The sequence below is a fragment of the Nicotiana tabacum genome, chromosome 23 (genome assembly GCF_000715075.1).
Source record: "Nicotiana tabacum cultivar K326 chromosome 23, ASM71507v2, whole genome shotgun sequence".
In the NCBI taxonomy this organism is placed as follows: domain Eukaryota; kingdom Viridiplantae; phylum Streptophyta; class Magnoliopsida; order Solanales; family Solanaceae; genus Nicotiana; species Nicotiana tabacum.
In genome coordinates this window covers 117,650,966-117,667,871 of record NC_134102.1, presented here as the reverse complement: position 1 = coordinate 117,667,871, position 16,906 = coordinate 117,650,966, and the positions used below count along the sequence as shown (strand labels likewise).

General features: G+C 37.1%; 1 protein-coding gene across 1 annotated transcript; it reads right to left on the bottom strand.

Annotated features, from left to right (window-relative positions):
- Positions 1 to 709: 709 nt before the first annotated feature.
- Positions 710 to 10,927, bottom strand: LOC107764398 (putative plant SNARE 11). Its single transcript, XM_075246494.1, has 10 exons — positions 10,566 to 10,927; positions 10,382 to 10,474; positions 8,503 to 8,596; positions 8,367 to 8,404; positions 7,377 to 7,465; positions 6,065 to 6,144; positions 2,510 to 2,566; positions 2,307 to 2,399; positions 2,148 to 2,222; positions 710 to 1,175 (listed from the first exon to the last, which is right to left on the bottom strand). Exons 1-10 carry the CDS (start codon positions 10,640 to 10,642, stop codon positions 1,086 to 1,088), a joined length of 786 nt encoding a protein of 261 aa, XP_075102595.1. The 5' UTR covers positions 10,643 to 10,927; the 3' UTR covers positions 710 to 1,085.
- Between the last annotated feature and the right edge of the window lie 5,979 nt (positions 10,928 to 16,906).

The following is a 16,906-nucleotide window of genomic DNA, read 5'->3' as shown; positions in this document are numbered from 1 at the left end:
TTTCTAATAAGGTTTTAACGAGGCACATTATCTATGGACACCCAAGGGGGGGGGGGGTGTTATAAGAAATATCAAATTATGGTAGATGTCTACTCTTCCTCCATGATCTTCATCTCAAATGCTTAATGACATATTCAATGACATTTTTTTTTATGTATAATGACATATTCAATGACATATTTTCTTCACTTTTCATGCCTATATAAAGGCCTTGTAATAGATTGAAAAATACACACAATTGAAGAAGAAATAAAATCTCTTCTCTCTTTCTCTATATATCTCTTAACTTGTTTTTCCTTGTTCCATATTGTTACTTTGAGCTATATTTCATAACAAATCGAGGGGAATTCAATACTAATTGCAGTTTTCTAAAATCATAACCCTCTCAACTAGCAAGCAATTCTATTGTTCCCCGTCTAGGGGTAATAAATTTGAAAGAAAAAAAAAAAGAAATAAGTAAATGATAAAACTTGAAATATTTAGATTACAGATGACAAGTTACCAACAGACAACAGTAACATCGAGTCCTTGTCGGAGTATATGCTAAATCAAACAACAAGAAAGATTGGAAAGAGATAAATAAAGTGGATAGAATAGAAGGTTCCAAAAAGAAAGGAAAACCAAGGGAAGTGGAATAATGGAACAATAACTAACAGGAAAACCAAGGGGAGTGGAATAATTGAACAATAACTAACATAGGTTCCACAAATATAATAAAGATTAATAATGATATTATACAACACTGGTGTATGCACAACTCAATCAGTGCCAAAGCTTTGTGTAGTTCAAAAGTCCCTCCCTCCATGGAAAAGTTCCAGTTATCTAGAATACAGAAAATAATCATACAAATAGTAACATATGAACTTATCCCATTAAAACATCACAAAGAATGGGAAACTATCATTAAAAAGGAGAAGGTGGGAGACCCTTCTTTTCTGAACCAGGTACTTCTTAGGTACTTCTCCTTCAACCCTTGCCTTGCTTTTGTGCTCGGCCACTCTCTGTTCTTAAGTCAAAAACCAAGTAAATGCACTGAGACGTGAATAATGTGCACTATCCTTGTGAAAATGGTTTGTTTCGAGATTTCAGTAAGGATAAGCAAGTAATCTTCGACTGGGAGCTGGAGGGGCTAATCCAGGGATGTCCCGGATGTCTTTGTTATGTGGGTTTACAATCTGCAAATCCAAAAGTTATAGTAGTTTTAGCCTCAATATATGTTATTATTCCACCAAATACCAATGATAACATAAATCAAATAGAATTTTGTTTTTGAGGGGCAAAGCGTGATCAAGCCTTGTGAAGAAGTGAATAATGGGTTCCATCAATGGTACTTCTCCAGTTGTGAAGTCTCCCATAAACTGACGCTTTTTAATTTCTATGACTGCTGCTACCAACTGGGACTAGAGTTGAAAGCCTTACCTCCAACCAAAACCCTTAAGGCACACACTACTAACAATCAAATGGTAATGCTGCACTAATGACAAAATAATGGTAATGCAAGTTCTTAAAACTAACATCAAATTTGCATTATTATCAGATATCTCTATACAAAAGATCAGCTAACCCACCTTGCACTGCAGTTTCCTAAGTGCAACTGTGACTTCTTTACTATATCAGTACTTCATAATTGGACTAACTAGTAAACATTCATAAAATGCAGCACAAACATTGGATAAATTAGATGCAATAACAAAAACCTTATTAGGATAACTATCAATAGAACCTTTTTTGGGAAGACTAGAAGCTTAATTGCGCTATGCTAGATACTTCATATGCTGTAGTTTATGTGCCAACGTACCTATGATGACAGTTTGAAGTAGGCCATTAGGCCCTCTAACAGTTTTATGGTTAAAAGGGTCAAGAAACTGTATTATGAAGTGCTAGATGGGCACATAGCCAAATAAAGCAAAAAAGTTGTAATTGCCCGTATTGATATTAACATTTTAATCTCAAGTATAAGACCACTACAATGTTGCAAGCTGGATGAATTTGAAGGTGGCAAACGAAGAACTGTTGAAATTCAAATGATACTTGGATATAGCTTAATACCAGAAAAAATTACTTGATAAGTAATCCTAATATTGTTTAAGGGCATTGAAACAAAAATCATTTGGAACTGCTACAGAAGAGGGGGGAAGGCATCTGACCTTCACAATAATAATTGTTATGACCCCAACCACAATCAGAAAGAGCAAGCCCATAATACAACGATCAGTTGCAACCTAAAGAAGAATTTTATTTAGAGTCACAAGATGACATAAAAAGAAAAGGTAATGAAAGGGGGATTGTACAATTTAGAAATTGACCTGCCTACCGAGTTCCTTGACCAACTGCGTAGCCTTCTTGATCGAAAAATGGATCGAGTCTAGCTCATTGACTATCCGGCTCATTTGTTCAGTCTGGGCAAGCAGGCACATATAAGACATAGGATGAAGCAAGGGCCACAAGAAAACAATATAAGATCACGGTCTTGCATCTTAAACATGTCCATTTTGTAAAATAAGCATACCTGTGCCTTCAGTGCTGCAGCAGTCTCTGTTCCAACATTTACAGTTTCATGAACCACCTGTGAAAAAAAGAGAGCATGTAATCTACATAACAGGGAAGCAAAAGAGTCAAAAAAACTAGTTTACAGGATTCACTTCTCAAATGGCATCATATTCCCTGCTTTACTAGCTCCTAGTACCAATGAGCAATGTGCAGGAAAAGAAATGTCTGTTTAATCTACTGGCTAAGATACCATAAGTCATTACTCATTTCAGCGGTTTCACATGCTGATGATGAGTTTGATGACATGTTAGGGCTTTGTCTCGGAATCTTTTAGAAGTGGAGCAAATGAAATATTGTATTGTTCTTAACCTAATTTTTTTAAAGGAAAAGAAGAAAAACTATTTTTGTTTGAACCAGATTTCATTTAATCCTTTTCTAGCTATAATTATACCTAATCAATATTATAGTCAACCTTAGCTTGGGAATTTAGTAGTCCAAAACATTCACAGAAAAAGCAGATGACAGCATTTCATATGGTATGATGTTGCAATGAGTAAAAGCTTATGTTAGATAGCGATAAGGGTGGCATGTGGGCCGGTTAGGACCGGGCCCGGCCCAGGACCGCAAACCCAAATGAGCAGTGGGCCTAAACGGTTCTAACCGGATAGGACCGGGACCGTGGGGAGGTGGGTTGGATAGTGGGCCGGTTCCATAGGCGAGGCCCGCGAGACCGGGACCGGTTGGGACCGGGACCGGCTGGGAAGTGGGCCGGTTCAAGCGATCCTAAACGGGCCTATCCGGGCCCAAGGGCTAAATTTTTTTAAAAAAAGAATCTGCCACATTATAGCCTTTATGGCATTTAAAATATGGCCGTTTTACCTGCAAAAATAGCCGTTGGCTATTTATAAATAGGCATTTAACCCCCCCAACTTTGTTTTAACCCCAATGTTTTTAGAATTACACTTTTTCTTATATATATAGCTTATATATATATATATATATATATATATATATATATATATATACTATACTATATATACATCTTATATCGAATATAGTTTATATATATACATACTATACTATACTATATGTACATCTTATATATCTTATATACTATATATATACTATAATATACTATATATACATCTTAAGATATGTATATATATCGAATATAGCTTATATATATACTATAATATACTATATATACATCTTAAGATATGTATATATATCGAATATATAGTATAGTATAGTATATATATAAGCTTATATATCTTATATATATACTATAATATACTATATATACATCTTAAGATATGTATATATATCGAATATATAGTATAGTATATATATATATATATATATATATATATATATATATAGCTTATATATCTTAAGCTGTATATATAGTATATACTATACTATAGTATATAGTATACTATACTATACTATACTATATATACATCTTACTATATATATATTAAGATATATATATAGTATATCTTAAAATGTATAACTGTTCCAACATTTACAGTTTCCTGAACCACCTGTGAAAAAAAGAGAGCATGTAATCTACATAACAGGGAAGCAAAAGAGTCAAAAAAACTAGTTTACAGGACTCACTTCTCAAATGGCATCATATTCCCTGCTTTACTAGCTCCTAGTACCAATGAGCACTGTGCAGGAAAAGAATGTCTGTTTAATCTACTGGCTAAGATACCATAAGTCATTACTCATTTCAGCGGTTTCACATCCTGATGATGAGTTTGATGACATGTTAGGGCTTTGTCTCGGAATCTTTTAGAAGTGGAGCAAATGAAATATTGTATTGTTCTTAACCTAATTTTTTTAAAGGAAAAGAAGAAAAACTATTTTTGTTTAAACCAGATTTCATTTAATCCTTTTCTAGCTATAATTATACCTAATCAATATTATAGTCAACCTTAGCTTGGGAATTTAGTAGTCCAAAACATTCACAGAAAAAGCAGATGATAGCATTTCATATGGTATGATGTTGCAATGAGTAAAAGCTTATGTTAGATAGCGATAAGGGTGGCATGTGGGCCGGTTAGGACCGGGCCCGGCCCAGGACCGCAAGCCCAAATGGTCAGTGGGCCTAAACGGTTCTAACCGGATAGGACTGGGACCGTGGGGAGGTAGGTTGGGTAGTGGGCCGGTCCCATAGGCGAGGCCCGCGAGACCGGGACCGGCTGGGAAGTGGGCCGGTTCAAGCGGTCCTAAACGGGCCTATCCGGGCCCAAGGGCTAAATTTTTTTAAAAAAAGAATCTGCCACATTATAGCATTTATGGCATTTAAAATATGGCCGTTTTACCTGCCAAAATAACCGTTGGCTATTTATATATAGGCATTTAACCCCCAACTTTGTTTTAACCCCAATTTTTTTATAATTACACTTTTTCTTATATATATAGCTATATATATATATATATATATATATATATATATATATATATATATATATCTTAAGATATATATTTCTACATACTATACTATATATACATCTTAAAGCTGTATATATAGTATAATATAGTATATACAAAACTCTCTCTATATATATATACTATACTATACTATATAACTATATTCGATTTACTATATATGCATCTTAAGATATATATATATATATATATATATATATATATCGAATATAGCTTATATATTATATACTTAGTAACAATAGCTAAAAATTATATAAAAAAATATGTATCTTATATATATATATATATATATATATATATATATATATATATAATAAAATTATAACGCATTGCTTTGAATATCTCTTTACAATATTTTTGTTTTTAAATTTGAATTAAAAAATTTAAGTGACAATTCTATAATATAATTTACAAGGAATTGCCTTAGATATTTCTATTACCATTTTTTTTCTCTAACTTCTATTAAAAAAAAATTAAAAAATAGAAAGTATCTGTTGGGCCCACTTAGGTCCGGGACCGGCTCACTTAACCCGGGACCGTTAGTTCGTGGTCCCGGTCCTGGGCCGGTTCCAACAAGAAGCCTGCGAAGCCCGGGACCGCTTAGGACCGGCCCACTTAGGACCAGGCCCATGAAGCCCACTTAGGACCGGGCCCAGCCCACATGCCACCCTTAGATAGCGATGCCCTCTTTTCGGTATCAAACCAAATCCAGTTAGGTTCGACAATAAGCTCCCCATTTGGAGTGAAATGAATCTAGATTGTCCTACTTTTGACAACTTTGATCCCAAAATATAGGGATTTGCACTTTACCGACTACAAAACAAGCTAGATCCCACTAAATCCTGATCGGAGGACTTCCATAAAATTAAATATCTCAAAAGAAACAACAATCTCCAAAACTGAAAGATGGAAATAAAATGTAAAGAAGCAAAATGTTTCTCATCTTAAAGGTACTGAAGAATGTTAAACAACGACCATAACAGAGTGTCATTCCTTTATCATATAATTTGTTAGTCAGGAAACGGCATGAAGAGCAACTCAAATCATCATTAACTAACTGGCGAATTTTGAGATTCAACTTGGCAATACAAAAAACATTCATTCATGAAATACCAACCTTTTTTGATCTCTCAATGACCTGATCTGTCTCATCCATCATCCTATTTCCTTGATCCATCAGTTGTTGATTGCTCATATCTGCAATGTTACATCAGCAATCAGAAAGCTGTAGGGACAATTGATTTTAAAATATTAAAAAACCTATAGGCAAGGAGTAAAAATCAATGAGGTCAAAGTTCCTTTGCAAGTTGCCAAAACAGCCATGTCTTGCAAAAGTCAATGACAATATGCAGCAAAAGAGATTCATTCATTTGAAAGGGGACAAATGAACTCTCGTTATATAGGATGATTAGCTTGAATTACTTGTGGCAAAAGATTCAAGAGAATTGAATCAGAACTTACTCCATTCTATATATACATATACATACACACACACACACACACACACACACATATATATATATATATGTGTGTGTGTGCGCGCGTGTGTAGAGACTAGGTTGCCTTGTGTAGATATCTGAAAGTAGAGACTAGGGAAACACAATATGTCAGATTGAATCATGATGACCTACACAAGGCAACCTAGTCTCTACTTTCAGATTCAGGTTAAACAGTTCCAGATATCTGAACCAGACAAAAAACTGTCACTCTGGATCACACCCCTCTTGACCATATTTTTCATTCCATTAGCTTTGGCATTTAGTTGCGCTTCCAAGACAAATATCACACATATAGAGGAGGCCTCTTTCAATAAATTACAGTCAATTTCAAGACAAATTGACTTTTCACAATTCATAAAATGAAAGGTTAAAGTGCACATTGGTTTAATGTTGATGAAGGTGAGGCATCAATAACTTTCATTTTGTACTCTCGAAGGTGACAAGATTTGCCTAGTGTAACCTCAATTCTGATACCAACCATAAGCACCTATAATGAACATGGAAAATTTTCCTTTCTAATAGCCATAGATACAGTTATGAGACATTTTCAACTAGTAATTGTGGAAAGACACCTATTATAATTTAGAATCATGCAAGGTAGCCTTCAAATTTGTGTATCAATCTCAATCAGATCCTATCAGTAAGAAGCAGTATTCTTTCAACGGCAGCTTCAACTGCCCCACTCACCCAACAAAAGAACAGAAGGGATACCTTGAAACCAGCTCTTCAGCTGAGAAACAAGTGAGAACAATAAAAAAAAAAGACAGAACTACTAATCACCAGATGAGAGCCAAGAAGAAATACAGCATACTTCAGTCCAAAAGAAAGCATATTTTATGTCAAAACTCAAATTGCAGCATAAAAGGCCAGAACGCTAAGATAATGAAGGATGTCTAAAATTAAAAGTACAAAAGTTAAAGATATGCTTACTTGAAGCTAGCAAGCCATTCTCTTCAGCAAACCCTTCACCAGGACCCTCAAAAAGATCTACTCGCTTGTTCTCAATATTGCTTGCGTATCTAGAGAACCACAGACACAAAAATTAAGTCTATGATTCAGAAACCAAAGAGAAATAACATATACAATAAAACCAAAAAGTTGGGGGTTTCTTGTTCGTCCGATACAAACTTAAGTTCTAGTTTACTTCATAAAAAACGGAAGTGCTACTTCTGCATGTTCACCAACGGGAAAACAGTGTCCTAATCTTTAACCATCCTTGAGTGAAGACCAACTATTAACATGTATAATCCAAGTCCTGAAACAGAGTTTATTGTTGATTTCCTGAACTAGTGTCACATATCTAAGGAGTATATTGAATTTGATTAACTCATAAATAAGGTGGATACCTTGTACTATGTCCAAGTCAACAACCTCATGCAAATATACAAGTGACTTACTATGTGTTTATCAATTGTTAAATTTAATGATTCTAACTCTGTTGCTATTCCTAGCTTCATTTGTGGGCCTCAAGTCTCGAGGGTAGAAAATTCTTTTTTTCCTATTTGTAATCTTGCAGGCACATTCATGGAAATACTGTTTGAAGTGTTGCAGCCACTTTCTTTCACCAGCATTACAGTCAAACTTCAATCGAAGCATCCCGGATTTAAGGAACTACAAATATACAATAGAACTTTTTGGGAAAGTGGAAAGGATCATTCAATTTCAACAAGACAAAGCTAACGATATAAAATCTCAATACAACATTGATGGTGGGTAAGGAAAGACTCGTATAATTGTAAAGGTGCTAACAAACTCGCTCTGGAACAGAACATGTATAATCGCTCTGTGCAAAGATATTTGAAGAAAGCATATATTTTGGCAATGAATCTTAAGTTAAGGAAAAACAAAGCAGTTCAAGAATCAGCAGACTATTAAAACGATGTTTTAGATAATGAGTAAAGCTACCCAAAAAGCACTTACTGCTTTTTCAGAGCAACATAAGAGTTCAACTCTTTGATCTGCAAAAGGAAGATAGAAAAGACAACATCAGTTCAGAAAAAACAGATCCATTCGTTGTGGCATAAATATTATAGAAAAGCTTTCCAATGAACCAGACCATTGATTGCTTTTTCTCATTCAGCATCTTGGTTGTGTCAGCATCATTTTTATATTCCAAATCCTTTACTTCTCTGTCAAACTCCTTGATAAGCCTGTCGAAGTAATTAGTTTATGATTGCACGAAATTAATTGTCTGTCAGTGCATGGCTGCATATCAATATAGTCCGGTTACCAGAATTTCATGGAAAATAAAAGGGAGAAAGCAACTAACAATTCTCCAAATCAACCTTGCATGCTTGTCAGAATCCCAAATTGACTACAAGGACTCCAGTTGGCAATTACACACTAGAAATACTTTTAACGCTTTGCCGTTTCATTTGGATCAAAACTTTTTGAGGAAAAAAAACAAGACAATGTAAAGTAAATCAAATCCAATATTTTCTTTTTACAGGAAATCAAATCCAACATTTTTATGGTTCTTCATCCTGTTTAGATGTCTCGAGAACATAACACTAACCATCTGGTGGCATCAAACAGGAACAAGCAATACAGTTTGGCATGTACATCTTAAAATACTAAGCTGTTAAGCAGGAATTTTATGCAATCTTATAAAAAATAAAAGGAGTTTATGCAAAATACTGTGTTTATTTCCTCTAAGACTGACAAAGTAATCGTAGTGATTTGGTACCTCATTGAATGATCAACCGCGAGTCCGCGACAGTTCGTCAACATGAAACAACTTTATATTGATCTCACTAATCAGAGTTCTGAAAAGGGCTTATCAGAATTTGCAAAAACTAAGATGCAAAAGTCAATTCTCTTCCATCTTTATCCAAGAGATTTACAAGGAGATGTTCCTACATCAGCCAAAAACCTCATGGCTCTTCACTTAGTGTCTTATGGTATAAAATATTTAAATTACACTATTTTGCCATTTACTGGAACGTGACAATTTCTGACACATAAAGTCTGTTTCTTTTAAATTCAAAACATGTATCGTTTAAGCAGCCTCTCTACCTCCACAAGGTAGGGGTAAGGTCTGTGTACACTCTATCCTCCCCAGACCCCACTATGGGATTTCACTGGGTATAGTATTGTTTGAACTGTAATAAACTCCACCCTCTTGAGCTTCGCATCCTATATGAGCTTACAGTACCAATCCAAAGCCAGCTCTGATAAAGGACGGGTTGCGGAGGTTGCCTGGTAGAGTAAAACTAGTCAATTTATGACAAATCCTCATAATATTGAAGTGGAATGGATATGGAGGACCCGTACAGCCACCCAACAATTTCAGAATGGACAAGTACTAGTAGTAGTTTTTTTTTTTTAAATTACGGTGGTGCGCGAACCAGCTTGCACGCCTCTTGACTATTTTACTGGGTACCTGCTACCTCCCACCAGCAGAGGTACCGGGTAACTCTGCCCACCAAGGCTAAGGCTTAATAGTTGTGATTATTAGTATCATTGGGAAGTAAGCACCTTTTATTGACAGGTTCTCTGTCTGAAATCCTATTCATGAAAGCGAAAAGATCAAAATTCTCTTCACCATTACGAAATAAAGTTCACCCATTCCTATACTCTTTTTTCCTTTTTTTGATAACAGTGGTATCCGGGCTAGCTTGTGCGCACCTCCACTATTTCACCGGATACCGGATACCTTTTAGCAACACATATATCGGGTAACTCTACTTCTCATGGCTTAGGCACGTGGGAAGGAATCACATAGTATATTTTTGACTTAGCGGGAATTTGAATCTAAGACCTCGCGGTTCTCCTCCCACTTCATTGACCACTAGCTCGCACCCTTAGGTGCAAAACTATCAAATATTTCTTCTATATCCAAAATAAAAATTCATCATTTCCTAATATACTTATAGTAAATGCAAACAGATTGTTAAACACATTGATAAATCACCAAGAGGATCTGCAATGAGTACCTCTTACATTCCTTCATCTTTCCTGTTAGCTCCTCCAGCTGCCTGCTCTGCCTATTCGAATCCTTAATCTTCTCCAATTTCTGAAATCCATTTCTACAACAACAAAACAAAAAACATCATTCACCTCACAAGTATACATTACATTTTTACTTAAATTGGATAAGCAGAAAAGAACTTTGCTTACGAAAGAGCTCGGAAAATATCCGAAATCTGTCCCTCGATTTCCCCGAGCTCCTCGCTAACACCAGTCGACGAAGCCATTCCTCAAAATTGGAAACAATATACCAATAAACACAAACAATGTCGATTCTCAAAACAAATCAAAGCATTGCAAAAACAATCAAACTCCTCAAAATTCAACGATCAGATAGGAAATTTCACGAATTTGAAATTTTTCGTAATTCCAAATTCGATTATTGCACAATGCGGATTCAAATCGGAAGGAAAAGATAGGAAAATTAGCGGATCTGACTGTGGATCTGATGAAAGTTGAGGTGTAGGGTTTGAAAATTTTGGATTTTGATTATTACAGAGAAGAGATGAGCTGGTCTCGTGATTTTGCAGGCATTTTCAATATTTTATATTTTTCGGCTGAATATTTTTTGAGGATTTTAAATGCTTAGAGCGTTTTGGAGGGGTTTTTGAAGAAGGTTTAAAAGAGGAAACAATGGAAAATGGAAATGGGAATTATTAATTAGTTAAAGATTAGTAATTAGTGTAATTAATTAATAGTAATAGTAAATATTAACCGATATTTAGGCAGTTCAAATTGGGTTGTAATGAAAATGATTGGTGGGGTCCCCTATGCGTTTACTTTGTTTCGGATATTCAGGTGGTCGTGTTTTTAGGCGTCTATGGTCCGAGACATATATCGAATTAAAGTGTTTGGGGTCTCGTTATGGACATGGCACATGGCCCATTGTAAGTAGTGACCATTTCTTGACGTAGCGTTTAGAGTGGGAGTTGTGTTTCTATATTTGGAAATGACTAGAATTTCGTCACGGCGGAGTTGAAGTACGTGAAACAATTTCAATAGAACCTAGTAGTTTAAATTTAAATTCTGTATTTAATTTTAAAAAAAATTATAATACAGTCAAACCTCTTTATAACAGTCTCGTTTGTTGCGAATATTTTTGGATATTATGGCGAAGTGTTGTTTTAGAGAACATATATTATAACATAACATGAAAATTGATTCAGGAAAAAACTTGGCTTTTATAGTTGTTTACCCGTAAAACGGTATAGTTGAATTTGTTCGTGGTTTCTAGACAAGTGAATTAATTTGATCCAAAAAATAATAAAATAACTGATAAAATATAAAATACTTAGCCTTAGAATGTAGATGGAACGGCAGAGCTGATGAGTCCGGGAACAGGGTTTCCGGGCACAACAATGATAAGATCAAAAGCGAGAAAATAAAATTATATTAAAATAATGTATAAAATGTAGTGTAAGTTAGCCAGAAAATTCGTGTCCTTACAATAATAACAGAGCTCACTATTTATAGCTACGCCTAGAAAAAGAGGTCCTAGGATCATGCTCTTCTTTAATGTCAATTATGAGGGCCATTGATGAAGATGTATCGTTAGACATAAATGCCAAATTCCTTGTTCCTTAATGTTGCGAAATATTCTGTATTAAATGTTACTGGGCGCAAAGCATTTAATACTCTTTTTATGATCGTTATTCCTTTCGGTGACAAGCGGAATAGCTTTGTTAGGTGGTCATCCCCATCTTGTGTTCCACGTGTCCTTCCTTTAAGCGGCCACGTGTCATGTCACATTTTTCCCTATACAATAGTTAAGTGTTGTTATATATAGATGTTGTTATAGAGAGGTCTGATTGTATGTACAAGCTATTAATTTAGAATTCAATAATGTATTAATAAAAAAATACGATCCTACCACGTGGACACAATCTTGAGTTACCAAAAAGTTGGTAGAAAGAAACTTTTTGGCGGGAATTACTATAGCTCCCTTTGAAGTTTTGTGACAGTTAATTAGACGCACGTCTGTCCGCATTTAATGCCTCGAACACGCGTCATCCCACGATTCAGCACAGCTTTTGCCGACTATTGAGGTAATCATGGCCATGAATTTAGCCGCCAAATTTTTACTTATATGCATCATCATCTTCTTATGTACTTCATAATTTCTCAAACTTCTAACTTGCATCTTTATTTCCCAACTTTTCTCTGATCTTCTTCGAACCAGAAATTTTTCTTTCTTCTATTCCAATGGCTTCCTCTTCAAAACGTGCTAGTTATTCAAAGGGCAAGAACAAAACCGAGGATTTCGTTCCTCCAACATTGGGTTCCATCATTCCAAAAAGGCTTAGTACTTCGAAGGATTTCGAAGAGAAATTTCCTACTGCTAACCCTCGCACATGGGTTGTTAGTAGGTACCCTTTTTCTATTCGTCCTTCCAGTATTCCCTACTGTGAAGGAAGACTGTCGGTGCCCTGAGTTAGATATTATTACTCCTGATTTATCGGAGCGAGTGACCCTTCCCAATGAAGGTTTTACATATGTTTTTATGTATCTCTTTACTTTGGGTGCATTTTCTTTGAGCGAAGGGCTTGATCCCGTGATTGCGGAATTTTGCCTTCGCTACCAAGTGTGTTTGGCATAAGTAAGCCCTTAAGTATGGAGGATGGTTGCCTGTCTTCGACGCCTATGTCAGGAAACTAGGGGAGAGCTATCATTAGCTCGTATGATGAACCTTTATTCCCCCAAGATTTTTCGGGGAGGTATGATAAACCTCTGTAAACGTGGACACCATGATTTGTTGACTAGCATGGATGATGACAACGACCTTGGGTGGATGGAATGGTTCGTTGCAGTTTCCACCAGTGACATTATTCCAACAACGGCTTCATCCTTTCCGGTTGCTTGGAAATATTCTCGTAAGTTCCCTTTAATACACTTTTTCATACTAAATATTCTTTCATGCTTGTATTGATCCTTCAACCGTCGTTTGTTATAGCGACTCGATGGATCCCACTGGTGGTAGAAGGCTTGGACCGGTGGGTTCAGAAGATCTAGGACATCACAACTCCCGAAACCCATTTGTGGAAAGAGTTGTCCCTTAAATACATGTAGAAGGCCAAAAATCATGGTAACTTTAATTTACCTTGTGTTCCATTTTTTGTATATGAAGAACTTAGTTGAACCCTTCTGACTTTTTCATGAAATTAGGTCTACCTGCGGGCTCAGTTGATGTTCCCGAGGAGGATGTTTTGGCTGACCCTGCTGATGCGGCGAGGCTGCTTCAGGAGGCACTTACTCGAACAGGCATCTTCGGGCGCAAACATTTCTTCACGGAGTCCCCGGCCAGAGAAAAACAACCAAAGAGAAGACGTTCTTCTACGGTCGGGGAAAAGAATAAGAGGGCAAGGTTTATGTCCCCGAGTCATCTCCGGTGGCAATGGTGATTGGTCCTCCTTCCGGGCCAGTCATAGACATTATGATGATCGATGATGAAGAAGAAGCTAGTGATGAGGGAGCTTCTTTACATAGAAGGATATGATCCTCATCATCTTAATAGGATGCTCGACCTGTTGAGACAATTGCAACAGCTGAAGATGACATCTCAGCACTTTGGGGAGAATCTGATTTAGTTGAATATGCTAACTCTCGCTTCCGGGCCCCAATTGTTATAACTGGTACCGCGAGACTGAGTACCGGATCTGTGCCGTCTTTGGCTAGCGAGCATTAAACAACCAGCGGTGTTTTTGATGCAGTTGCTTCTCACTCTTCAATTCCATCAGCTTCATCTCTACCTTCACCACCACCAACAACTGCTACATCATTTCCATCTTCATCCATTCCCCCCACCAGCAATTGTTACATCATTTCCACCGGCTGCATTCGACCACGGAGAGGGTACTTCTCTTCCCAAGTCCCCAGTTCATGGGATTTTGGGGTAAAGTTATAATGCCCCTTCTGAAGATCCACAGAGGAAGAGGAGTGTTATCCTTTTGGTCTCCACCGGGTGCAACTTGCTTTCGAGGCTGGTGGAGCTTGCTAACTATATGAAGCTTTTGCCTTCAGAAAAAGACTGGGAGAAGTTTCAGACACACTCGGGGGAGAGTTTGTTGAACAATGTTATGCATAACGTCGCATCGGTACGTTCCTTTCTTCCTTTATTAATTCTTCTACTTTTGAACAAATGTACTCTAAGTTTTACCTTTTCTTGTTTTGTAGGCCAACTTTCTTACTTCTGAGGGTCTTCAAAGGCTAATTCATGAGAAGGAAGAACTTACTTCTGAACGGGATCAACTTTTGGCGGAACGGGACCAGATTGTACTCCGCCTCTCGGAACTGGAAACCAAGGCTATCGAGGCTGTTATTTTGGAGGCTCGTTTGCAAAAAAGCGAGAAAGTGGTAACCCTTAGCCAATAAATTGGGCCGCTGAGGGTTTGATTTGATGAAGCCAAGGCTAAATGGGTAGAAGTCCAGAACGTCGTTCTTGCTGTAACTGATCATGAGGCTGCCTCTGCTGAAAGAGTTATTAATTTGGAAGCAGCCTTAAACTCCAAAAGTGAAGAGCTTGTTGTTGTGGTGGTGAAACATGCCCAGCTAGAAGAGAAGTACAGGAAAACTATTGAGCATAATAGGTTCTTTAGTTCAACTATCCGTGAGCTCGACGTCAGTCTCAAATCTGCTAGGTCCTCCTGGGAAAACTTTTCCGCCGAAGTTACTCAACTCAAAGAAGAACTCAAGCGCCGAGCGGCTTCCCTCATTGTTGAAAAACCTTATTCCATGTATAGCATAAGGATAAAAATCTTGGAAGAGGCCAAGACTGATATCATTGACATTGATGCCAAAATTGCTAAGGCCAAAGAGCTTGAGTTGGCTGCAAAAAATGGACTCCGGCGCAGTCTGACGCTCCAGGTTCTTCTGATTCCAGTTCCGAGTTTTCGAAAACTGAAGAAGTATCGGAAGGCAATGATACCGAATACCAAACTGGGGAAAACATTAATCCATCGGTGGAACCATCTACTACTCCCGAGGATGCGGATACTTCTCTTCCTCCTGATTCCAGAGACGCGACAATTTAGTTTTTTTTTTCTTTTTCTATTTTGTACCTTTATCATTTTGAAGCGTCCTTGTAAATAAAAATATATTTTTTCTCAAGTATCGTTTGAGTCTTACTTTCGTTTGAATATTCATGCAAGTCTTTAACTTTTGTACTTGCTCAAGTATTATGCGTATGCTGTTCTTGTTCGCGCTTTATTATGTGTAATCTCGGATGCTTTTTCTTCGAAGCATTTTGGTTCCGAGTATTATCCCTTTTTCGTAAGGGTTTCCATGAGTATTTGCGCAAGTTTGCTTTTTTGCATCTTTTTCGTATGCGGTTTCGGGTGTATTTTTCCCCGATGGCATTCTAGATTCCAGGCATTGACTCTTCCGGAACCAACCCTTTAATGTGAGAGTTTTTATAAAAGAGGGCCCTCTTATGTTTACAGTGCTCTTGAAGAGGACGTCTCCTGTTCATCACGGCACTAACATTTGAAGTACTTGTTTTACTTTCAAATATCAAAATTAACTTATCGTTCAGACAAGAAACAAGATAAAAACAAAAGGATTTCATTTTATTTAATTCCTTCTATTTTCAAAAGTACATAAGTATTTTGCTATGCAGAAAAGAAATTGCCATGACTTGTGGCTATCTTGTACAACTTGTTTCTGTAGGGCTGGTTGTGCAGTCCCCGCTCCCGATGATGTATTCTATTTCGGATTTTCGTTCCCCGGTAGACGTGGTATTCAATGTTGTCGTATCCTCATATCATTCCCCCCAGTGTTCGAATGCGAAAAATGCGAATTGGAACACTAGAAGTCTTGTACTTCGAAGGTTCCACCAATGAATTGCTAGGTAATTCTCCACTCGAAAACATATCTTGTTTCCCCTTAGGAACCCATGCTATCAAGCGAAAGAATACCTAATAGTCCTTTAGTCGTTTGTGCTCGTGAACGGTTGGGTAACCTCCGTTCGATAGCAAAGTTAACTTCCTAGTGGGAATTTTCTATCGAAGCAAAGATTATCTAATCTTCCCCGAGTGGAAACTTGTTCGTTTGCCTTGTTATGAAAGGTCTTATCACTGTTGTCTTCGTCTTATGCTTTCCGTCGCTGCCTCGTTAAAAACCTTGCCAGAAAAATCCAATTGGGACAAAAACTGAACAAAGAAAAAAAGAGTGCAACACATACTTGCCGTTTGACGGTTGCTTGTCAGCAGTAATATCTTTTGAGGTGAGCCACGTTCCAGTTGTTGGGCAACTTGTCTCCGTTCTGGTTCTCCAACTCATATGATCATTTCCCAGTGATAGCTGAAACCCGGTAAGGGCCTTCCCATGTTGGGCCTAACTTGCCCACGTTGAGTTCCCAGGTGTTCTGAGTTACCTTCCTCAAGACCAAGTCTCCTACTTTGAAATAATAGAGGTTGCTCTTCGATTATAATAACGCTCCATTCTATGCTTTTGAGCTGCCATTCTGGCATGCGCCAAGTCTCTGTGTTCCTCAAGCA

Bases quoted from the DNA above. Each gene is read 5' to 3' on its own strand.
- LOC107764398 (XM_075246494.1), bottom strand. From the start codon at position 10,642: ATGGCTTCGTCGACTGGTGTTAGCGAGGAGCTCGGGGAAATCGAGGGA. The intron at 8,597-10,381 runs GTACTCATTGCA...TTACTTCGACAG, and splicing joins AAGATGAAGGAATGTAAGAG to GCTTATCAAGGAGTTTGACA. The intron at 6,145-7,376 runs GTAAGCATATCT...GTAACATTGCAG, and splicing joins GAATGGCTTGCTAGCTTCAA to ATATGAGCAATCAACAACTG.